The sequence below is a fragment of the Oscarella lobularis genome, chromosome 1 (genome assembly GCF_947507565.1).
Source record: "Oscarella lobularis chromosome 1, ooOscLobu1.1, whole genome shotgun sequence".
NCBI lineage: Eukaryota > Metazoa > Porifera > Homoscleromorpha > Homosclerophorida > Oscarellidae > Oscarella > Oscarella lobularis.
The window spans coordinates 5,162,620-5,185,005 of NC_089175.1; the positions used below are offsets into that span (position 1 = coordinate 5,162,620).

The following is a 22,386-nucleotide window of genomic DNA, read 5'->3' on the forward strand; positions in this document are numbered from 1 at the left end:
TCTTCTCTCCGAAAGTACGTGTGTCTTCGAAGTTTCTTTGGGCAAAAAACGTCGTATTTTAAGCAGACCACCAGCCGTTACGTCAAACTCGATCCCGTCATCCTCTTCGATGACTGCGGCTCCAAGACGTTTCGCGACAAGGACCGTACTTTTTTTCAGTACATGGTATACTACTGTAGTATATAGTCAGTGCATGCAGCCTTTAGGCCAGAATTTGCACTTTAGTTCTCAATATCGAGACTAAATTATCTACGAGCCATCTCGCCTTACTGTACTTCCTTGAAAATGACGAAGTTAGAACCAGCGGATTTGACCGACATTGATCGCCCGCGCCCATTTCCGATCACACGATCGCCTGCGGGTGACGCACGCTCGCAGCTCCCTACTGAACGTGTCGGCGAAAAGGGTTTCGCCAGCCAAGAAACAGCCCGAAACTTGTCCCGACTCCCTTTTTTTTCCCGGATTTATCCGACACTCCCCTATAGACGTCTCTCGAAGAGCTTTTCATGGAAGAAGACGGTTTGTTTTTGTTTTCGAATTCTTGCGTCGAGTAGCTCTAGACCTAATCTCGACCGTTCATTCGCTCGCGAAACACCGCGTTTTGTTTTGTGACTGCCTCTCCGAAAAATGGCTGCCCTGCGCATTTGGGAAGATCCGCCGCTATTGTTAATTTGTCAATAATCGTTCGTTTTTGTAGAGTTCTTCGCCGCTATTGCCAAGGGAAACACGAATTTCGTATCACAGTTCATCCGTAGCTACCCGGAAAAGTGGAAGGAAACGACGACCATTGTACAACGAATGCTTTTACATTTCAAACTATTCAATGCTTCTTTCTGATGTAGGACGGACAAACTTCACTTCATCTCGCTCCGGATGCTGAAATAGCCGAATGCCTGATTTCGGCTGGAGCTAATATGGAAGCTTTGGATAAGGTCTTAATTACTCATTAATTAGCAATTGCGTATTCTTTTCTCACGGTTTGGCATCAGTGGGGATTCACGCCTTTTCTTCAAGCCACTTGCAATGGAAAATTAGTAGTCGTGGATGTTCTTATTGGACATGGCTGCAACATTTCTGCAAAAATCAAAGTAACTAATAACAGTTAGCACTTTTTCTATAATCAGTAATAGAATGCAGAATGGAAATGGGGCTCTAGCGCTTGCGAGTATGAATGGTTATGTGGATATTGTGAAACAACTGGTGAGAATGGGGCTCTGTGTGAATGAACCTCATCAGGTTAGAACGTGACAGATTTGAAGACCCGTCATTTATGAATGTTCAGGGTGGCTATACTTCACTTCATTGGGCGTGTCAGAAAGGTCATGTTGAAATCACCGACTATCTGATTTCAGCTGGAGCTAATGTGGAATCTTTGGATCAGGTCTTGACTAATAAGAAATTTGGTATATTATTTTTCACGGTTTAACACCAGTCAGGATGTACGCCTTTTCTTCTTGCCGTTGTCAATGGAAAATCAGGAGTCGTGGGTGTTCTTATTGAACGTTGCTGCAACATTTTTGCAAAAACCAACGTAAGTAATAACAGTTATTTGTATAATAATCAATAATACAAGGTAGGATGGTAATGGAGGTCTGGCACTTGCGAGTAAGCACGGTCATTTGAATATTGCGAAACAACTCGTTGAAATGGGACTCAGTGCCAGTGAACCTAATCAGGTATTAGGAGGTGACAGATTTGAAGACTCGTAATTTATGAATGTTTAGTATGGCTATACTTCACTTCATTGGGCGTGTGTGAAAGGACATGCTGAAACCGCAGAATATCTGATTTCAGCTGGTGCTAATTTGGAATCTTTGGATAAGGTCTTGATTAATTAACATTGGGTGTTATTTTCTCACGGGTTGGCGTCAGTGGGGATTCACGCCTTTTCTTCTTGCTGTTCTCAGTGGAAATTCGAAAGTAATAAATGTTCTTATTGGACGTGGCTGCAACATTTCTGCAAAAACCAGCGTATGTCATAACAGTTAGCAGTTTCTTAGTAATCAATAATGGAATATAGGATGGAGATGGAGCTCTGGCACTCGCCAGTGGAGGGGGTTATCTGGCTATTGTGAAGCAACTCGTTGCAATGGGACTCAGCGTCAATGAAGCTGATCAGGTTTTAGGACGTTTACAGATTTGAAAACTCGTCATTATGAATATTCAGGATGGCTCTACTTCACTTCATTGGGCGTGTCAGACAACACAAGCTGACACCGCTGACTATTTGATTTCAGCTGGAGCTAATGTTGAAGCTTTGCATAAGGTATTGATTAATTAGCAGTATTTTCTCTCACGGTTTGACATCAGACGGGACTCACGCCTTTTCTTTGCGCCGTTCTTGATGGACAGTTAAGAGTCATCGATGTTCTTATTGCACGTGGCTGCATCATTTCTGCTAAAAGCATTGTGAGTAGCAGTAGCTATCGTTTTGTTAATAATCAATGATTTAAAGTAGAATGGCGAAGGAGCTCTGGCACTTGCGAGTCGAAAAGGTCATTTGGATATTGCAAAACAACTTGTTAGAATGGGACTCAGTGTCAATGATCCTGATCAGGTATTAGAACGTGACAGATTTGAAGACTCGTCATTTGTAAATGTTCAGGATGGCTTAACTTCACTTCATTGGGCGTGTCGCGAAGGACATGAAGAAACAGCTGAATATCTGATTTCAGCTGGAGCCGATATGGAAGCAAAAAACAGAGTAGTGATTTGTTTTTCAGCATAGTTCCAATTTTTGACGTGGCTAATAGTTTGATAGAACACCTCTTCTTGAAGCTAATCTCTTTGAGCAATTCAATGTCGTCGCAGCTCTTGTGCGGATTCTTGGCAGTCAAATTACATTTGAAAGAGGCGCAAACGGGGGTAACCAACAAGAGGTGTGTCCCCTAAGCCAAAATTCATTGGGCAGCAAATGACAAAACCGTAATACTGATCCAGTAGCAGGCTTTGTTAATTGTTTGTTTATTGTAGGTCAATGACAGCAACGAAACTTCTAACGAAGGAAAACTCACCACCACCAATAAGGTTGATCTCACTTCCGACAAAGACGTCTCCTCGCATCAAGAGAAAGAAGACCATTTTCAAGAAATTTATAACGAGGCTCTCAAACGCGGCTCCGTAACAGTGAATCGAACTCATATAACCGTTGTTGGTCAAGACAGAGCTGGCAAGTCGTGTCTTGTTGATTCTCTTTTGAACAGACCATTCGAGAGAGAGAGAAAGCGAGCACGGAAGGAGCGGCCGTGGCAATGACGCACACAGCCGCTAGCGGCTGGGTAGCTACAGACAGCAAGGACCACCTAGATCCGCTCATTGCACAGGGTGTTTATCGCATGAAGCAGCAGTTGACATCGCAAGAAAATTCGTCTGAGCCATCTCATTTTGTCAAACGGCAATCAGAAGACTTTGACTCTAAATTAGAAGTAGCAGAAGAAGCCGAGCATCACACTTCTACAGTAGAAGTGGAATCATCACGTGTGGTCAAAGTATTAGAAGATGATTTGAAAGCGGTTGGCACAGAGGCAAAAACGCTTACAGCTAATCAGCAACAACTGGTGAACAGTTTTCTCAAGAATAAGCCAAGTGAAGAAGATCTTAGCAAACAAAGCTTGGGCCTTCGCGATATATGGGATTTAGGCGGACAAGAAGTTTACCTCGCCACTCATTCGGCTCTCATGCCCGACAGCAAAATGTTTGGGTTGTCTATGTACATGATTGTAATGGATATCTCAAAATCCCTGTCCGATAGAGCACAGTCATTTTTGGATGGCGAAGTAATAGACCAGACAAACGAATTGGGCTGGATTTGCGCAAATGGAGACTTCCCTTTGTACTGGTTTGGCTCAATCACAGTGGCCCACGAAGAGACGACTATAGATAACGGTTACCACTGGCTCGGCAGGGACGAGGAGGTGGCTCCTCCTCCTGTCTTTGCAATTGGTTCTCACCGAGACGTCTTGGACATTGACAAAGAAAGGTTTCCTGATTCGGCGTCTACAGAAAAATGGCTGAGTGAACAAGGAAGACTCTTTGAGCAACTTCTTAGCGACAGCGACTTCATGAAACACATTGTTTTACCAAAGAAACGCGGAGTCAGGGAAGCTGATAAAGACTTCCGCGAAATGGATCATTTCGTCAAGAGAATTTTTCTTGTAGACAATTCCGTGTCCGGATCGGGGTCTCCTTGTAAAGGTGTGAATGAAATTCGAGACCGAGTGGATCGCATGACGACAACGTATTGGAAAGGCAGGAAAAAACAGCCTCTATTCTGGGTTTACCTTGAAATTCTTCTTTTCCGTTGGAGCAAAGTCATGAAAACGGTTGTAGCTAAAGTTGATGAAGTAGCCGAGCTCGCTCAGCATCCAACTATCTGCAACATTTCAAGTCGTGACGAAGTCAAAGTGGCGCTGAAATATCTAGCAAACGTTGGAGCAATTCTCTATTATCCGGAAGTGGACGATTTGAAAGACGTTGTATTCACAAGCCCTGAATGGGTGATCAAAGCACTGTCAGCGTTTGTTACAGCTGCAAATCCGGGCCCATTAATGGAGCCGAAGTGGATAATTCTAAAAAGGAAAGGAGTAATGTCTAATGACTTGATGAAGTATCGTCTCAAACAAATGCGAAATGCCCTCTCTAGCGATTTGAAAGTCACCGATCAGGAGCAAATTGAAGACGAAAATAGACTAATTGTACGACTTCTGGAACTTCTTGACGTCATCACGCCGGTTGAAGGATTGCCCCAAATTGAATTCTATGTTCCGTCGATGCTGACGACGTCTTTTCTGTATTCTCCTACTCATTGGGAAAATCTATCCAGCTCGGAGCCTTCTACTTATTGTGGTCTCCCAGCTCCGCTCATTGTCCTTCCGACAAAATTAAAATTCATTCCGGAATGCCTTTTCTTCCGTCTTATTACTCGCTTTCTCAAAGCCTATCCAAGTAAACCGCGACTTTCACGTCATCAGTGCATCTTTCTGGCTCAAGATGAATTCTCGACAGTAGAAGGTACGCACAACGTCTATTATATTATCTCAAAGCGACTACTATACATGTACCTTGTATTATTCTGTTACAGTTGAAGTTGAATTGCTGTATCACAGTAGGGGTAAATGGGTCTCTCTGACTATTCGTTTCGTCAATGAAGAGGACCCAAGAAAGATAAGCGAAGAGTTCTTGGCTTCAATCAAGAAGGAGTTGTGTCAACATATGGAGAATGTTTGTCGGCAAGGAATGAGAGGCTTCAAGTATAACATATGCTGTCAAACAAATAAAGCCGTTTGTGTGGACAAGGAGTTTGGCGTTGATCCCGGAAGTCTTTGTGTGATACTCAATGCGGAGGGGGGTTATTCACCAGAAAATCCCAGGCTCTATAATCCATTTGATGAACCTCTGACTGTCAAGCCAGAAGAGTTTCTTAGAATTAACTGTTGGTTTGGGCACCAACTCATCAATGTTTCACCTCAAGGTAAGAAACAGAATTGCTTTTTGGCATTATCATGTCTGTTTCATTCTGCAGATACGCTTCCTAAGGGAGTCAACAGTTCCCTCATTCGGGTTGTCGCGACCCTAGTAGAAGCAAAGTGGCAGAAGCTCGCGGTTTTTCTGGAACGAAAAACCAGTGCCATATCGCAGTACAAAGAAAAGTCTGATGAGAATCTCGTTCGGGCAATGATGATCATAGAGGATTGGGCTGAAGAACGCGGTCAAGAGGCGACGGAAAATGCTCTTATTCAAGCTTGTAAAGATTGCGGTGTTCACAGAGACAAAATTGAAGCCGCATACAAGAAGAAGTCGTGAGTTTGTGCAGTAACCTTTCAACCTAATTTATACTGTCCTACTCTTTTTGTTCACTTTTGTTTTATCACATGTGCGTTCATATTTACTGTTTGGGTATGCGGATAAAAGCCATATCTCCAAAAACAACAAGGTACTGTATATATATGTGGAGAGGAAACTTCGTCCTAAACACAAGGTATGTTTTGTGTTTTCTTCGCGAAGACAGCACTTTGAAATAATCTAAGCTTTTTAGCCCCGCGTTCTTACAATCACGTGATCACAACAAGATGTCGAAGAAGGGCAGCAAAAAACGTTTTTCTGCATGCGAGCTACTTCGACTGATTTAAAGCAAAAAACGAGCGATTAGTAAAGGAAATTTTTGTTGTCCGGTTCCTAATGGGGCCTCACTTTTATCCAAAAAATTAATCGCATATTTTACGCTATAAATCAGTCGAACTAGCTCTTATTTAATGCAGAAATTGCTGTCTTTGCCATTAAATAAACGAAATTTTTGCGGCCCGGTTCCTATTGGGGCCTCATTTTTATTTTAAAATGAATCGCTCGTTTTTTGCTATAAATCAGTCGAAGTAGCAATTATTTGATGGAGAAAAACGATTTCATTGCAGCCTTTGCCTTTAAATAAACGAAATTTTCGTGGGCCGGTTCCTAATGGGGCCTCATTTTTAAGCAAAAATTAATCGCATATTTTACGCTACGTAGTTTCACTGATTTATAGCAAAAAACAAATGATTAATTATATATAGATAAAAATGAAGCCACAATAGGAACCGGACCACGAAAATTTCGTTTATTAAAAGGCAAAAACAGCAATGAAACCGTTTTTCTGCATCAAATTACGACTAGTCTATTATCCACCTCTAATAATCTTAAATCCCCACTTTCTAAACCTGATGTAGGAACCATATATGAGTCAAACTCTAAAGTGTCTGTTGGATAGTCTGAGTATTCGTAAGATCAGTACCATTGATGCCCTATTGCTTTAATAGTTAAGGCTGGTTGTGCTACTTTGACTAATTTATAGCAAAAACAAGCGATTAATTATGTAGATAAAAATGAGGCCCCAATAGAAACCGAGCCGAAAAAATTTCATTTATTAAAGGCAAAGGCAGCAAAAAAGTTTTTCTGCATCAAATTAGAGCTACGTCGACTGATTTAAAGAAAAAAACGAACGATTAGATTTATAGATAAGATGGTGCCCCAATAGGAACCGGGCCGCAAAAATTTTGTTTATTAAAGGCAAAAGCAGCAAAAAAACGTTTTTCTCCATCAAGTTAGAGCTACTTCGACTGAATTATAGCGAAACACGAGCAACTAGTTTTATAGATAAAATGGGGCCCCAATAGGAACCGGTCCGAAAAATTTCGTTTATTGAAAGACAAAAGGCAGCAATTTCTGCATTAAATAAGAGCTACTTCGACTGATTTATAGCGTAAAATATGAGATTAATTTTTTGGATAAAGGAGAGGCCCCATTAGGAACCGGACGACGAAAATGTCGTTTATTTAAAGGAAAGGCAGCAAACTGATTTATAGAAAAAACGAGCGATTAATTATAGAGATAAAAATGAGGCTCCAATATGAGACGGGCCGCAAACATTTGGTTTATTAAAGGCAAAGACAGCAAAAAACGTTTTTCTGCGTCAATTTAGAGCTACTTCGACTGATTTAAAGCAAAAAACGAGTGATTAGTAAACGAAATTTTCGTGGTCCGGTTCCTATTGGGGCCTAATTTTATCTATATTATTAATCGCTCGTTTTCTGCTATAAAACAGTCAAAGTAGCTCAATTTGATGCAGAAAAACGGTTTCATTGCTGCCTATTCCTTTAAATAAACAAAATTTTTGTGTTCCTGTTCCCAATGGGGCCTCACCTTTATCCAAAAAATTAATCGCATAATTTACGCTATAAATGAGTCGAAGTAGCTCTAATTTGATTCCGAAATTGCAGCCTTTACCTTTAAATAAAAGTTTTGCGGCCCGGTTCCTATTGGGGCCCCATTTTTCAATAAAACTAATCGCTTGTTTTTTGCTATAAATCAGTCAAAGTAGCGTAAAATATGCGATTACCCTCTTGAACTCTCCAGGATAGGGCCGACCCTAACCCCGAGCCCGACCCCGCCTACCTAGACCGTTTCCAGCCGTCCACTACCAGAAGAACCATATTAACCTAAAAATATGGAGGGGGGACGAGGGGTCTGCTGCGGCCCGGATATCCGAGTCCCCGCGCGGTGACGTAGCTCGCTTTTGGTCACCATGGTAACCGGAGTATCCGGGCACCTACCCAAACCAAAGAATTACCAGGGGGGGTATCTCACCCAAGTGCGCTAAGCACTCGCCCATTTTAGAATCAGCGTTTTTTCGCCGACAGTAAACTGTTATGTGCGTTAACTGCCGTCTAGCGGAAGATAAACACCTAAAGTTTCCACTCATATTTTTACTTTTATAATAAACGTCTTCTTTGGTCCAATTCACTTGCCCCGCCTTTGCAACCCTAAGTCCGCCTCTCCAAAAGTTTCCTCTCCAACTGCTGTTACTGATACTTAAGCGTATGTGGTGCTAAACTGATATTTGACTTGTGTCGGTCTATACACCGTGTCTTGTCGGCGATATAGTTGATTTTCGGAAAACATGTCCGATCTTCAAGAACGTGTGCTCACAGCAAAGGCCATTTTGATGCAAATTGTGTAAAATGGCACTAAGTACGTCGTTCCAGGCTTCCCGGTTCGAACAGTCATTCTTTCATTCTCAGAGAATAACTCCCGGGGCTGGAGAGCTTCTGCCGAGGCGGGAGACAATAACGGCTGCGATTGCAATTTTTGCCCTGAGGAGTCAGTCCGCTAGAACTAAGGAGTTAGCGCTGATGTTTGGGGCGCGCAGAAGTGGCATCGGAAGCCGCATTTGAACGGTAAGTATTTGAGGCCATTTCTTTGGCAAAGGGTTAGTTCTATCGAGTGACACAAGTGTGGCCTACAAACGTTGTTTGTAGAGCCTCACGATAATATCGAACCGTATGTACTCACGAGCCGTTCATAAGAATGGCACCGGGTTGGGCGCGGCCTACTCTAAATGCTCTTCTTTACCCAGTTTACATGAATTTTAGGAACACTATAGAAAGTTTTTAATAGAACCTACGTGATTATACCTAATGCATGCAGCTAGGGACGATAACTTTCCAAAAAGAGGCGATTTTGTTGTTGTTGGCGTGTGCTTAGCGCACTTGGGTGAGATACCCCCCCCTGAAGAATTACCGCTCGCAAGCGAGCGGTAACTCCTCCAACCAAAAACGAGAAAGACACCAACCTACACACAGAAAACAACGTCTCCACATAATAAACACACAAGCTCAACTAGCCCAACCCAAAAACACAAGACACCAAACAGCGGTTACACAAGGTCCTTCGCCGACGACGCCAAACGGCGAGAAAAATCCGCGACTGCCGGCGGAGGATGACGAATATACCGATAAAACGCCGAACTGCGCCAGCGACCGAGCGCCCGAACCGCGGAGTCCTCCACACCCAACGAAGCCGCCGTGGTTGCGCCCCGATGCGGAAACTGTGGCCGGAGTAGGAGGCCGCTGGAAGGCCGGCCTGCCGGAGAGCCGCACGCACGAATATTACCAAGGCAGAGCGAGAGAGAGGGGCGCCGCTCTCGAAACGGAAGAGAGGGCCCACCGACCAACTTCTCACCGCCAAGTAGGCCGCCAGCGCAGCTACCGGGCATAGCCAACAACCCGTACGCCCGAGCACCACCGAAGCTCCCTCACGGAAGGGTCCATCTTAGACTGCTTGATGCGAATAGCCACGAGCGATGGGGCCTGCAGAGAGTCGAAAGTGACGTCGCCAGGCGTGAGGTGCGCCTCCGGGTCAAAGGCTGCCGCAGAGTCGACGGTGAACTCACCCGCTCGCAGGAAACCAAAGAAACCAGTGCAGCAAGCCGCCCAAAGGAGCTTCGACAAATAAGCTCCCGGTGCGCGGTTCCAGACATTGTAGAGAGCCCGCAGCACGTTTGGGGTAATCGGTAACCGTTGTGGCCGCGAAGACCCAGGAGTACGGCCCGAGCGCCGATGACCCCGAAGCGTCAACGCGAGCCTAGGCATATCAGTGAGGAAAGGATTGGCGAGCCCCGCGGCGATGTGCAGCTGACGCACGGCCGCCAGGTAACACTTAATCGTAGAGTACACCAGACCGTTATCCACTAACCATGCCACGAATAAACACAAATCATTCTCGCCCGCCGGAAGGGGCGAGCGCCGAGCCTGCGCACAGAACGATAGAAAGGCCCTCTGGCCTGAGGAGTACGAGCGACGCGTTGACGACGCTAAACCGTTGTCCAATAGCTTTGCTGCAACTTTCTCCAGGCGACCGACGTCCACTGCGGAGCGTCGATCCAAGCGACGAGCTCCGGAGGCAAGCGATCCGGTTCGAGACGCAACTGCACGGAAGAAAGAAATTCGTCAGACGGTTTCTCACGTGAGAGAGTGTCGGCCACGGAGTTGGCCTTCCCCGGAACGTGACGAGCCGAGATCACAAAGCCATTTTTCGCGGCCAAAAACTGCAGCACGCGTGTCAATCGCATGACTTGGGAGTCCTTCGAGCTACCCGACTTCACCGCCGCAACCACCGTTGAATTATCGCTCTCCACCAGGACCGCCAGCCCTCGCCACTGAGGGCCCCAGACTGCAGCCGCCAGAACAACCGGAAGCGCTTCCTTGGGGGCAATCGGACGAGGCTCCCACCGCTTGCACCACTGCCACTAAAACCAGCGATCGCCCCAGCGCACGCCGCACCCCCAAGAGCCAGACGCGTCGGACTGCAGGAAAACAGACGGCGAGCGGAGACAGAGAGCATCGAACCAACCAACACCATTCCAATCCGCCGCCATAGCATGCCACCATGCAATGTCTTCGCGAGCGCTGCAGTTCAGACGCAGCGGGCGATCCAAGAGACGCACCGACGTCGAGAGATCAATCAACCGACGCACGAAGGAGCGGCCCGGGCGAATAACCGTGCTGGCGTGATGAAGCACACCGATAAGCAAGAGCAGCTCCCGTTTCGAGCAAACTTTCCGAGAAAGCCACCCCTCGCACAAAGAGTGGAGACGCGACAGCTTCTCCGGTGGCAGGCGAAGCGAGCGCGAGACAGTGTCAATCTCGATTCCGAGAAAGACGATCACAGGCGAAGGACCAGCGGTCTTTGCATTGGCGACCGGAACGCTAAGCCGCTCGCACACGGCTAAAGCCTGCTGCAAATTCTCGGCGCACTGCCGAGGGTTCTCCGAGCCCATAAACAGGAAATCATCCAGATAGTGAATTGCCGCCGAGACTCCGCTGCGAAGCATCACCCACAACGACGCGTCCGCCACTGCCGAGGAGATTTTCGGAGCCGAACGCAAGCCAAACGGGAGCGCAGCATCGACAAACACGTCCTCATGCCAACGCACCCCTAGTAGCGCCAAATCGACGGGGTGAACGGGAATCATCCTATACGCACTCTCCAGGTCGATCTTCGCAAGGTTGACAGGACCCCTGAAGGCGGACAAAAAACTTCACGGCATCGTCAATTCTGCTATAACGCAGTGAGGCCAGCGCCGGCGAGATGCCATCGTTCACGCTTTGACTGCGAGGGGACGACAAATCCACAATCAAGCGCCACCGACCCGGTTGATTGCTCTTCGGAATGACCCCGAACGGGCTGAGGTGCACCCGAGAGCGCGCTTCCGGACGAATAGGGCCCACAAGGCGACCACACGCGCTCTCCTTGGCTAGATATTTGTCAATCACGGCGGCATGAGACGAGGCGGACGAAAGCTTGCGCTTAGCCGAAAGGAGCCGAGCCGCGCCGTAGTCGAAGCCGATTCGGAAGCCTTCTCGCAGACCGGTCCCGATATAGCCGGCAAAGGCGCGATCCGGAAAAGCAGCCAACTCCTCTTCCCATTGGTCCACGCGAAAAGGCGACACGGGTGCCGCCAACGGCGCGAGCGGAGGACCAAGAGGCTTGCACGCGTCTAAGGCCAGCATGTCCGCAGTGTAACAATACCCCGACGGCAAAAGGTTGCACGCTGCGCTCGCGTCAAAACAAGGAACTGCTAGAGAGACCAAAAAAAAACCATGCAAGACTCTTTAATGCTACAACAACAGAACCACTAAAGGAGACAACAGAAAGGAACGCACAACACAAAGAAGTTCAGTCCTGGCAACCGCGCGCAACCACAACAACCGGAGCTCTACGTGCCGCTCGCCAACTGGGCCTCGCTCTTGGCCGCCGCTTGCGCCTTGCGAGACGGGCAGTCAGGTTGCTTGTGCGGCGCGCCGCAGGTAAAGCGCACGTGTCGGAAGCAACAACCGTTCACCCTGAAGCCCGGCAGCGGCGTCGAATTGAACGAGCGGCACACTGGAGCCTCCTTTCCTGAGCCGAACGCCTTCGGTTTCCTGTCGTGCACGAGCCAACTGTATTGCTAGCAGCGAACGCTAGTCGAGACCCTGCGCGAGAGCACAATCCAAGGCGGCATGGTCCGGTTCAAGGCACAAACGGCATAGCGGACGGGCGCGGCCGGACGAGACAGCGGCATCGGCGACGGTAATGGCGAACAAATCCGAGTGCAGCGAATCCCAGCGAAGGGAAGGATCGGCGGCTGCTTGTTGGCGAAAGAAGGAGTCCTACGACAGCCAACCGAGGCCCGGGTGACGCGCCGCCTCTCGAATCAAAAGGCGCTTATAAGCAAGCAATGCCGGCACCGTGGCTGGTGCAGCTTGCGCGCGAATCGCGACGAACGTCGCGAAGCACTGAGCCCAGGTGGTGATCGATGAGATTTGACGAAGACGAGCTTTAGAATCGGACGATAAGCGCGGCACCGCGGCCTCTCGACGAAGCAGTTCGATATTGTCCGGCAACAGTTCGGCCATATCGACGAACTGCCCGTCTAGGATTTTCTCCACCAGGCGCCCCGGCACTGGCGGAATCCCAAGGCCGTGGACAAAAACAGGAACGGCGCGCTTCTTCGGCGGAGGCGAAACCGACTCTTCGTCAGCAGGCACTGGCTGCGCAATCGAAATCACTTCGGGCATCGAGCCCAGTGGAGGAACGACGGCGTCTGAAGAGAGAGAAGCCGGCTAAGCAAAAGGCTACATCGCCCCAGCGCAACGAAAGCACAAACAAGTAAACGCCAGCTGAAGAGCCGCGCGAATGAGCGCTGCAACAAGAACAGAGGCGGCGCGAGCAAAAAGGAAAAACGAGAAAAACAATAGCGACGCGTGCCAACGCATGGGAGGGGTACGGGAGCGCTGACCGCGACCCGACCAGCAATCGGTGGCAACCGAGCGCAAAAAAGGCGCAATAGGGCCGCGGAAGCCGCGAAAACCCAACGGCTCATAACACCCAAGAGACGCTTCGCTCCGCGAACGCGCCCCAACGCCAAAACAGTGGCATGAAAGAAACCTGCGCGGCGCGCCCGCGCGCCCAACAAACAACAAGCACACGGGAAACTTACTCGAAACGATCGGGGCGGATGGAATCGACGCCGACGGAGCCGACGTCCGCGCGAGGATGTCCGTTAACATATCTTGAATGGCCGTCACGTCGCTTCGTAGATCCGATACAGCTGTGTGAACCGAGTCGCCGTCGCGAATTTCGTCGGAAGCCATGAGAACAAGAAAGCGAAGAGACACAAGCGAGAGCGATGCCGAAAGCAAGCAATAAAGGCGATGAATGAAAACCTGAGAGCCACTGACCAATCACGAGCTAATTGGAAACATTCACCAACGACCAATGAGGCCCGGCGAGCTCCAAGCGCGCGCGTGCCCTTTCGATCAGACGTTAACGACGGTTAAACCGTAGCTTTAACCTGCCATTAATTTTTTGGGAAAAAATGAGGCCCCAATAGAAACCGGGCCGCAAAAATTTCGTTTATTAAAGGCAAAGACAGCAAAGAAACCGTTTTTCTGCATCAAATTGAGCTACTTTGACTGATTTATAGCAAAAAACGAGCGATTAATTAAATGAGGCCACAATAGGAACCGGGCCGCAAAAATATCGTTTATTTAAACGCAAACACAGCAATGAAAAAGTTTTTCTGCATCAAATTAGAGCTACAGTGCACGCCACGGCCTGCAGGACGGAGTTTCAAACGCGCATGTACGAGTAGTAGTGCGTAACAATGGGCGGAGAGCCAATGACGTAGCCGTTGTCGCGCACGCGCCTTAAATCAGCCAACGAAGTAAACATTTATCGTTCTATGGAGACCCCGTGAAAGAAAAACGGCTCGTCTAAGACGAGTTCGAATTGTCTAAGCTTGAGACTTCGCAAATCGAAGCTTCAATGAATAAGCTTTGATTTTAGCCCTGATGTATTTTTAGTTGAGGGGGACGTCAATCGAGAAAAAGCGGTTTAAGGTCGCAGCGGGGGTACGTCATTGGCATGCGCAGTGGATGAAAGAAAACGTCGCTGTGACGTATAGGGCGTGTTCGATGACGAGTATCGAAAGCGTCACGCGTTCATATCAAAACAAACTAACTCTTCGCTCAAAACAGGCCCGTCTTATCATAAAACTGAGCGATATTCGTCATTTCGAGGTAACGTGGGTGCGCGAAAGGGATTTCTAAATTTATCGTATCGGTCGACTATGCGATAGTTTCGATCGCGCGGAAGTTCACGATCGGAAACCGTTTTCCCGTAGTTTCACGAAGCCGTTTTTGCTCGAATGAAGTTTTTACGGAGTTTCGGGTACTTTTCTTCTGTTTGTCTCGGTTCACGGCGTTTTTTGCTCAATATCTTCACGACTTTCGCGAGATCTCAAAAACGGCTTCGTGAAACTACAAGAAATTCGTAATTCTTCAAAGAAAGGACTCGTTAGGGATACATCGCTAGCGTAAAATCTTCGATGTGAGCTGTTTTGTCTATCTGCTAGGCTCCATATCGAAACTGATATAAATTCGCTTGAAATTTGATACCCCATTATTTTGGTAAATTCAAATTTCGCAATCACGGTAAATATTTTTTTTTCACGTTTTGTCCCTGAACGTTTTGTTATTGTGGGCTTAGTGTAGATGTCGTGCTGCAGAGCTACCAAAATGGGTACATTTAGCCAGAGCTATAAATAAATATTTATTTATAGCTCTGCATTTAGTGGTATGTACTAAAGAAAGTGTATTGGGGACCCTGTTGTAAACCCTAAGGGAAGATATTTTTGATCACTCTGTGGCTTTTAAAAAAGCCGGGGGTTTTGGCTTTTAGAAAAGCCGGGGTTTGGCTTTTAGAAAAGCCGGGGGTAATTGGATTATTATAAGTAATAGCTGCTCTCTTCGTCGTAGGATTCTTGGTAGACGACGTACTCATCTTCCTCCATTTGAGTGAACCATTCTCTCGCCCTCGACGCTGATACTCTGGCTGGCCTAGTCGGCATGATACGATCTCCTACATCGTCTCCGTCGTCTCCTCCATCGTCTTCGCTATCGCTCGCACGTGTAACCACCATATCGCCTTCACCTTCGTCCTGCAGTTCTGCTTCAATTTCGTTCGACGTTCCGACCACTGTCTCTTCACTGATACCGAACGCTCCTGGCTCGTACATCACACCTTCCTTTCGTTCGCGCCCTCTCTTTACTAGCGTTCTTTTGTGCCTTCGTACCACTCGCCGAATCTTCAATTCCTTTTTCGATTTTCGTGACGCGAAGTCTTCTCTTTCCTAAATTATTCTTTCTATTCCTGTGAAATCGTTGAACAGATGACCATACCTCATCTAAGGAACGTGCAATTTTATGAGTGTGCCGGCCGACCGAAACGCCGCTCACGCTCAAAAGCCTTTCGAATGCCGCAGCACCATGGTTAAAATAGGCTGCTGCTAGTTTTGCTGCCAATAGCAGCAAAACATGTCCTCTGTTTTTCACCTTTGGTGAAAAGGTCCACAGCACGCCATGAAAAGCCTCGTTCTAGAATAGGAAAATAGGTTAATACGAAATTCATTATTTGCTTGTGCTTTACCGCGTTTTGCGTAAATCCGTTCTCACATCGGCTCAGCAATGTCTCATCCGCCATTTTATTGAAAATTTCTCCAAGTGCATGGAAAAAGACGTGGGGTAGTCTGGAGCTTGCTTTGGCGTCGTAGACCGGTTCGTAATCAGGATCGTTCTGTCTGGCCTCGTCTTGCCTCCATTTGCACCAAGATTGCGCTCCAAGCGGACAGAATTGATGCCTCTCTTTTTCGCTCTTAGGGCAATCGCTATGCTGATAATGGAGAACGTCTCTTCCCTCGCCAAGAAGACCTTCTGCTTTCTCCGCCCAAGAAGCGACTTCTTCTCTGGTGCACGGTGGGAACATGTGCCAGAGGATTGCTCTCGTTGCCTTCGACATGGCCTCTACGTCGCCAACGTTTCTTCTGATAGCGCGGCCATAAAAGTTTTGAATCCTGAAAACAGGTATACAGTTTTCTGCTATCAGAATCAATGTGCGCTTTACCTGTCGATTGTCTCATCTGTCAAGCGATTGTGCCCTCCTACCTTTTTCCCGTCTTCACACACGAACCGACTATTTTCCTTCTTCCACTTGCGCAAAGCACTGCCAATTCTTTTCTGCACGTGCCCTATGCAATCCTCCTTTTCCACCGGATGCTCTTCTCCATAGGTCTAAAAGTCATTTACCATCTTATTATATGTACTTCATTATTATTTTTGTACTTGGGGATTCGAGACAATGGCAAACGATTTGGAGTCACCGTCGCCTATGAATTTCGTGTATCTACAGGAACAAAATAAAATTAAAATTTTTGAGATAAAAAATTATTGTTACCGCAGATTATGCTTGGGCAGTGATCTTTGCCACAAGACAAGAGCGCCTCTTGATTCCATCGCATTGGATGACTCGTCAAAATTTTTTTGACAGTTTGGCTCGTGCGTCTCTGATGCAGTTGTGTACTCTATCGAGGTTTTGTCCGGATACTCTTTCTCAAGGCGCTCGCACGACTTGCACAACGTTGAGAATGTGTTAAAATCAATAACGCCACCCACGTCATGCAAAATAACGGCTTGCAAGCCGTAGTGGGATGAATGGCCTCTCTTTGCCCAAGTTCCATCAAATGAAACCCTCACGTCCGCAATTTCTTCTGCTGCTAAATCGTGCTTGTTTCTATAGTGAGAAACAGCAGCTAAGGCAGACTCATTGAATACCTAAAGAAAAAGTGATACGCTTCATTTCAGTAATGAAGGACACGCACTCCGGTCATCGCGGAATTTAGTCGTGCGATGTGGAGATCCCAGCTGTCGCGGAGAGAAGGCGGGGGCATGTTGAACGCCAAAGAAAATTTCACAAGATCTTGTCGACTGATAAATAAGTGCAAATATATGAAAAACATTTCCAATTTCTAATCTTGCTTTTATTCTTACCTTGAGCCAGCCAGAGACGCCGCGACACATGCTCTTCGATTGACTTCATAACTCTGGCCCTGACCTTGCTCCTCAGTTCTTCTCGATGTGTAAAATTCCGTCGTCGTTCGGCAGCTTTTGCAGTAGAAGCGCAGAGAACTGCACCATCCTTTTCGCGCTTCCGCCTTCTCTCCAAACGTAATCGGCCCCTTCAGACAATGCTTGCACACGAAAGCTGACTGAATGACGTCGAAGAGGTGCTCCAAGTCGATGAGCCGAAAACCCTCGGGCTTCGTCGATGTCTCCGATAGTGACGCACGCTCTTCCCAAGCTGCAGGTCGAGGAATCCACTTTACGTCGTCTGCCTCCGCTGCTTTTGCTGTTTTAGGACCGCCGAACGCACTAGGAACCGCACGTTTTTACTATAAATAGCTTCTAAAATTTACGAGAGTGTAGGGATTAAATTTGTAAATTCGCTTGAAAAATAGCGGAGTCGCGCCTCAATCGCGCCTAACGACCCACGGTGTTTCGAATTTTGCTAAAATATGTTAAGTAAAAACAGCTTCCTTTTAGAGTCAAAGCCAAAGAATGCTGCTTTAATTATTTATACTACTGCCGTTTTAGGGAAGCTCGGCGACAAAAATGAGAACTTGTAGACGATACTATTCGTACGAGGTCCCCCGCTCGATGCGTGTTTGTTTCAGTGAAGCATTGTCATATTTGTGCATTTTCGTCAGAGAAAATGCACTTGTCAGAGGCTAGATAGGGTAAATTCAGCGCTTTCGGAGAACATTTGAAAGCGGGGAGTAACCCTAACTACGACGCATGCGTGTTTGAAACTCCGTCCTGCCGCACGCCACCATGAATTTCCACTTAGCAACTAGCGCACGTTTTTCCTCGCGAAATGAAGGTCTCGCCATCGGCGGCACTTTTCGCGCTACTATGAGTTTAGGAGATAACATGTTTCTCCTAACAGCGTTTGTTCATTCGGGTCTACTGAAGCCGCCGGTTTAGAGAAAAAATTACTTTCGCGATGCCACGCCCAAACCCGCGTTTTGATGACTATTCGCGTGTCCGGTAAAAATCGCTTCAGACTGCTGATGTACTGGAGAAAATTTCAAAACTTTTCATTGAATAAAATTTTTCCGAAATTTTTTTGTTTTCTTAAAAACGGCCGTTTCTAAGTTACGTACCTACGCTCCTTTACGTGCGTTTTTCTCGGTAACGGCACTATGAATTTTTCTTTTCAACATTTTAGGGGGTCACTCAAAGGCAATTTTAAAATCTCATTGATAGACATTGACGAAGAAATGCTTTTTTGCGAAAGTATTTCGTCTCGAATTTGGCTTTGATTAGCGCGATACTACCCCTAACGCGCGTACGGTTAGCAACATAGAAATATTTTCTTTTACCACGATAGTATGACTGTGACGTAACAATCACTTGACCCATTTTACAAAAATTGCGCGAAGATCATGTGAACGAACACTGGTCCGTGATTGGCTGATAGCACAAATTCTTCGTTTAGGCGGAAGAGTTTCACAATCACATTTATATTACTTCCTAAACTATTTAATGGCGTTTTAGTTACGTTTGCAGGGCCTTTTTGTAAAGGGGTAGGGGACTTTGAAAAATTGGAAATTTATGGTGGCGTGCTCTGTACTTCGACTGACGAGCGATTAGTTTTATAGATAAAAATGGCGCCCCAATAGGAACCGGGCCGCAAAATTCTTTTATTTAGAGGTAAATGCGGCAATTTCTGCATCAAATTAGAGCTAAAAGGCAAAGGCAGCAATTTATGCATTAAATAAAAGCTACTTCGACTGATTTATAGCGTAAAACATGCGAATAATTTTTTGATAAAAAAGAGGCTCATTAGGATCCTACCGGGCCATGAAAATTTCGTTTATTCAAAGTCAAAGGCAGCAATTGAGCTACTTCGACTGATTTAGCGCAAAATATACGATTAATTTTTGGATAAAAATGAGGACCCATTAGGAACCGGGTCACGAAAATTTCGTTTATTTAAGGGCAAAGGCAGCAATGAAAGCGTTTTTCTGCATCAAATTAGAGCTACTTCGACTGATTCAATGCAAAAAACGAGTGATTAGTTTTATAGAAAAAAATGGGGCCCCATTAGGAACCGGGCCATAAAAATTTCGTTTATTCAAAGGCAAAGGCAGCAATTTCTGCATTAAATAAGAGCTACTTCGACTTATTCCCTGAATACCAGGGCGGGCGCGGGCGAAGCCCGCGCGCGCCCCTCGAACGTGATGGGGCAAAAACTCAAAGTGTTTGACTGTCTGTCGGTAACCCTGACGTCACAATCGCTCCTAAACCAATCACGCACACAAGTGCCTTTATGACATCACATTCATTGTGATTTCATACTCTCCCGTATTTTGAACGCAATTGCTAGCGAAAAGGTGACGTCACAGTATACTAACCCGGATTGTGTTCATTAAACGTAACGAGCACATAACATTGTGAGCTTTATTAGTAACTTTCATGGACTCCAGGAGGCATCGAAGGAACACAGTAAAGGAGCCTGTTGGGTTTGTCGTGCTGCGAGAAAAGCTCGCAGCACGCACGCCCAACTGCGAGCTGATAACGTGCCTCTTGACACGATCATGCACCCGAGGGAGCCACCGGAGGGAGCAGAGGTTTAGGGTCAGGGAAGGGTAGCTCTTAGCAGTGTCACATTTACATGACAGGTAACATTAATGGCCGGAGCTGTATACGATTTCGCTCATTTGATATCTGAATGGAACACCTGAAATCTGTGTCTCTGAGTAGTCTATAGGCATACCCTTTTCCAGATATCTAGTTACTGATACAAACTTAATTACGTTTTGAAAATGAGGGGAAGGGGCGCCCCAAACTTAACATTAAGTTTCAATTAAATCCAAAGAGTCGTTTGGGAGGTAGACAGGAAAATTCTCAACTCCAACTATCAGGATTTTGGTCTACTGTAAATCCATGAAGCGCCGATTTTCTCCTAGACAGTTACTGATACAATCTTAATTGCTATTTCAAAATGAGGGGTTAGGGCCCCCAAACTTAAAATAAAGTTTCTATTAAATCCAAAGTGTCGTGTCATCAGCCGCGAAGTTTTGCCGACAGTTCAATTTCTGCAAAGAGGGGTGCAACTACGGGGCTGACTGTGTGGTTGCACACGTGTGCGCAATGTGCGGAGCCGAGGGGCACAAACCGGCAACCTGCAAGCTGCCCGCAGTGGCGCATGGGAAATAGCCAGCTGGCCAGGAGAGGGCATTTTCTGCGTTGGGTTACGGACATTGGATAATGGCGCTGTGTTGCGCCCACTGCGTTTGAGCGTTTGCTTTGTTTTCGGGGAATGGCATGGGGCAGGGTCCGTTAAGCCGTCTGTTGTGCTTTGCTGCGGTTAGGACACGTTAGTAAATAACAACCAGTGTGTATGCGCGTGATGGGCCTGTCTCTCGCTTAGATGCGTGTGGCTTGGTCAACGGGCACCAAGTTTTACTGCCCCGGTTGCAATCTCTTGAAACGGCGGAAGCATCAGGGTTCCCGGCCCTCCCCGCGGGAGTGGGCCGGCGCGTCGTCCTCGCCGGTGCGCCTGGGGGCATGGCGGACAGCGCTGGCAAAGCACCCCAATTAGGGCGTTCGCGCAGTTCATCGTAGCGGGCCTGGCGGAAGGTTTTCGGATCGGGCACGAGAGCTCGCACGTGCGCAGGATGGGACCAACTAGCATCATGAGCCGGGGAGCACGTGGTGCAGCGTTACCTAGACGAGGAGCGGGCATCAGGCGCCATAGGCGGTCCAATGCAGCATCCCGAGGCGGTACATGTGATCCCGTTTGGCGTCATCCCCAAATTGCGCCCACCGGGCAGGTGGCGGCTAATTGTGAATCTGTCGTCGTCGCCGACAGGCGGGAGTGTTAACAACGGCATTTCCCCAGCAGCCTGCTTGGTGGATCCAATACGTGCGTCTGAACGAGGCAGTTTGCTGATGCGCGGGGCTTGGCAAAAGGACGTCGCTGGTCAAATTAGACATCAAAAGCGCGTAACGTATTGTGCCGGTCCATCCGGCCAATCGGCACTTACGTGCTTGTGGACACGGCGCTGCCGTTTGGCATTCGCTCTGCCCCGGTGATCTTTTCGGCGGTGGCCGACGCATTGCTGTGGATAATGTTGGACCGGGGCATCCAGGACGAAGTCCATTATCTCGACGATTACTTATTTCTGGGCTCCCCGGCAACGGCGGCAGGCTAGCGCAATCGAAGGGTCGCGTTGGAGACCTGCGCGGAACTAGGGGTTCCCGTAGCAGTGCAGAAACTAGAGGACCCGAGGATTTATGGGGCGGCGGAGCAATCGCGGGAAGCGTCTGGTTCAACCAGCAATAGTCGCCCGATTGGCCCTTGGAAAAGATCGCGGCGAAAGAATTGGCGCCGGTGGTGGTGGCCGCGGCGGTGAGGAGCCGCGACTGGAAGGGCTCGTTGGTGCTCAGAGTAGGATAATTCGACCGTGGTGGCGGCAGTCAACTCGGGTTCAAGCCGGGACGCGTAGCTGATGCCGTTGCTGCGGTCGTTGCAATTTGTGAAGGCAACGTGTGCCTTTTCGCTGCGGGCGCGACACATACCTAGCGCGCTGAACGTTGTGGCGGACGGCTTGTCAAGAAACTGACCGCTAGCTGATATCCGTATGTATTCCCCGCAGATGGCGTCCAAGCTGTCGTCGGTGCCGGCGGAGATCTGGGACTTGCTTGCTCGAGCCCAGCCGGGTTAACTGGTTGTCACACGGCTGGAGAGCGCGGTTTCTGGCTAAGCTGCGCTAGGAATATCGCGCCGGGGAAAACCAGTTTGCCCGTTTCTGCCGGCATCTGGGAGTGACGCCGGTGCCAGCCTCCAAACGGATCCATTCCGGCGAGGGGTGGAGGACGCATGGACTGGGACCTATGCAGTGTGGTAGCGATTCTTTTGTAACTGGTGCGTCACGGCTGAAAGTCGGGCCCGCTATTTCGCCATCGCGATGAGCGTCCACTATCGAGGACGACGTTGGTTCTACGCATTCGCCAGGCGCTGACATCGCAAGGAGGGTGGGCGAGATCCTTCTGGGGTCACAGCTTTCTGATTGGCGCGGCGTCGACAGCAACAGCGCGCGGTCTGGAGGATTCGACGATCCGAACGCAAGTTCTCTAGCTAGCTACAGGCGGGTGTTTGTCTTTCTGGCCGATTATCTGCTAATCCGCAGCGTAA

At 47.8% G+C, this 22,386-nt stretch overlaps 2 protein-coding genes across 4 annotated transcripts; both read left to right on the forward strand.

The window, feature by feature from the left end:
• Positions 1 to 377: 377 nt before the first annotated feature.
• LOC136188482 (ankyrin homolog) lies at positions 378 to 3,255 on the forward strand. 2 transcript variants are annotated; one of them, XM_065976223.1, is made up of 17 exons: positions 378 to 519; positions 698 to 789; positions 843 to 932; positions 990 to 1,088; positions 1,138 to 1,236; positions 1,283 to 1,381; positions 1,433 to 1,531; positions 1,578 to 1,676; positions 1,725 to 1,823; positions 1,873 to 1,971; positions 2,021 to 2,119; positions 2,168 to 2,266; positions 2,311 to 2,409; positions 2,459 to 2,557; positions 2,606 to 2,704; positions 2,754 to 2,879; positions 2,974 to 3,255. In XM_065976223.1, exons 1-17 carry the CDS (start codon positions 507 to 509, stop codon positions 3,253 to 3,255), a joined length of 1,791 nt encoding a protein of 596 aa, XP_065832295.1. In that variant the 5' UTR covers positions 378 to 506. The 2 variants fall into 2 exon arrangements, with proteins under 2 accessions (XP_065832295.1, XP_065832301.1); XM_065976229.1 differs by having other exon boundaries at positions 2,754 to 2,925; positions 2,974 to 3,115.
• On the forward strand, positions 3,252 to 6,147 carry LOC136188468 (uncharacterized). Of its 2 annotated transcripts, none has more exons than XM_065976210.1 (4): positions 3,252 to 5,010; positions 5,081 to 5,470; positions 5,522 to 5,977; positions 6,027 to 6,147. In XM_065976210.1, exons 1-3 carry the CDS (start codon positions 3,252 to 3,254, stop codon positions 5,800 to 5,802), a joined length of 2,430 nt encoding a protein of 809 aa, XP_065832282.1. In that variant the 3' UTR covers positions 5,803 to 5,977; positions 6,027 to 6,147. The 2 variants fall into 2 exon arrangements, with proteins under 2 accessions (XP_065832282.1, XP_065832274.1); XM_065976202.1 differs by having other exon boundaries at positions 6,035 to 6,147.
• Positions 6,148 to 22,386: the final 16,239 nt, after the last annotated feature.

Bases quoted from the DNA above. Each gene is read 5' to 3' on its own strand.
- LOC136188482 (XM_065976223.1), top strand. The intron at 1,237-1,282 runs GTTAGAACGTGA...ATGAATGTTCAG, and splicing joins GTGTGAATGAACCTCATCAG to GGTGGCTATACTTCACTTCA. The intron at 1,677-1,724 runs GTATTAGGAGGT...ATGAATGTTTAG, and splicing joins GTGCCAGTGAACCTAATCAG to TATGGCTATACTTCACTTCA.
- LOC136188468 (XM_065976210.1), top strand. From the start codon at position 3,252: ATGACGCACACAGCCGCTAGCGGCTGGGTAGCTACAGACAGCAAGGAC. The intron at 5,011-5,080 runs GTACGCACAACG...ATTCTGTTACAG, and splicing joins TGAATTCTCGACAGTAGAAG to TTGAAGTTGAATTGCTGTAT. The intron at 5,471-5,521 runs GTAAGAAACAGA...TTCATTCTGCAG, and splicing joins CATCAATGTTTCACCTCAAG to ATACGCTTCCTAAGGGAGTC.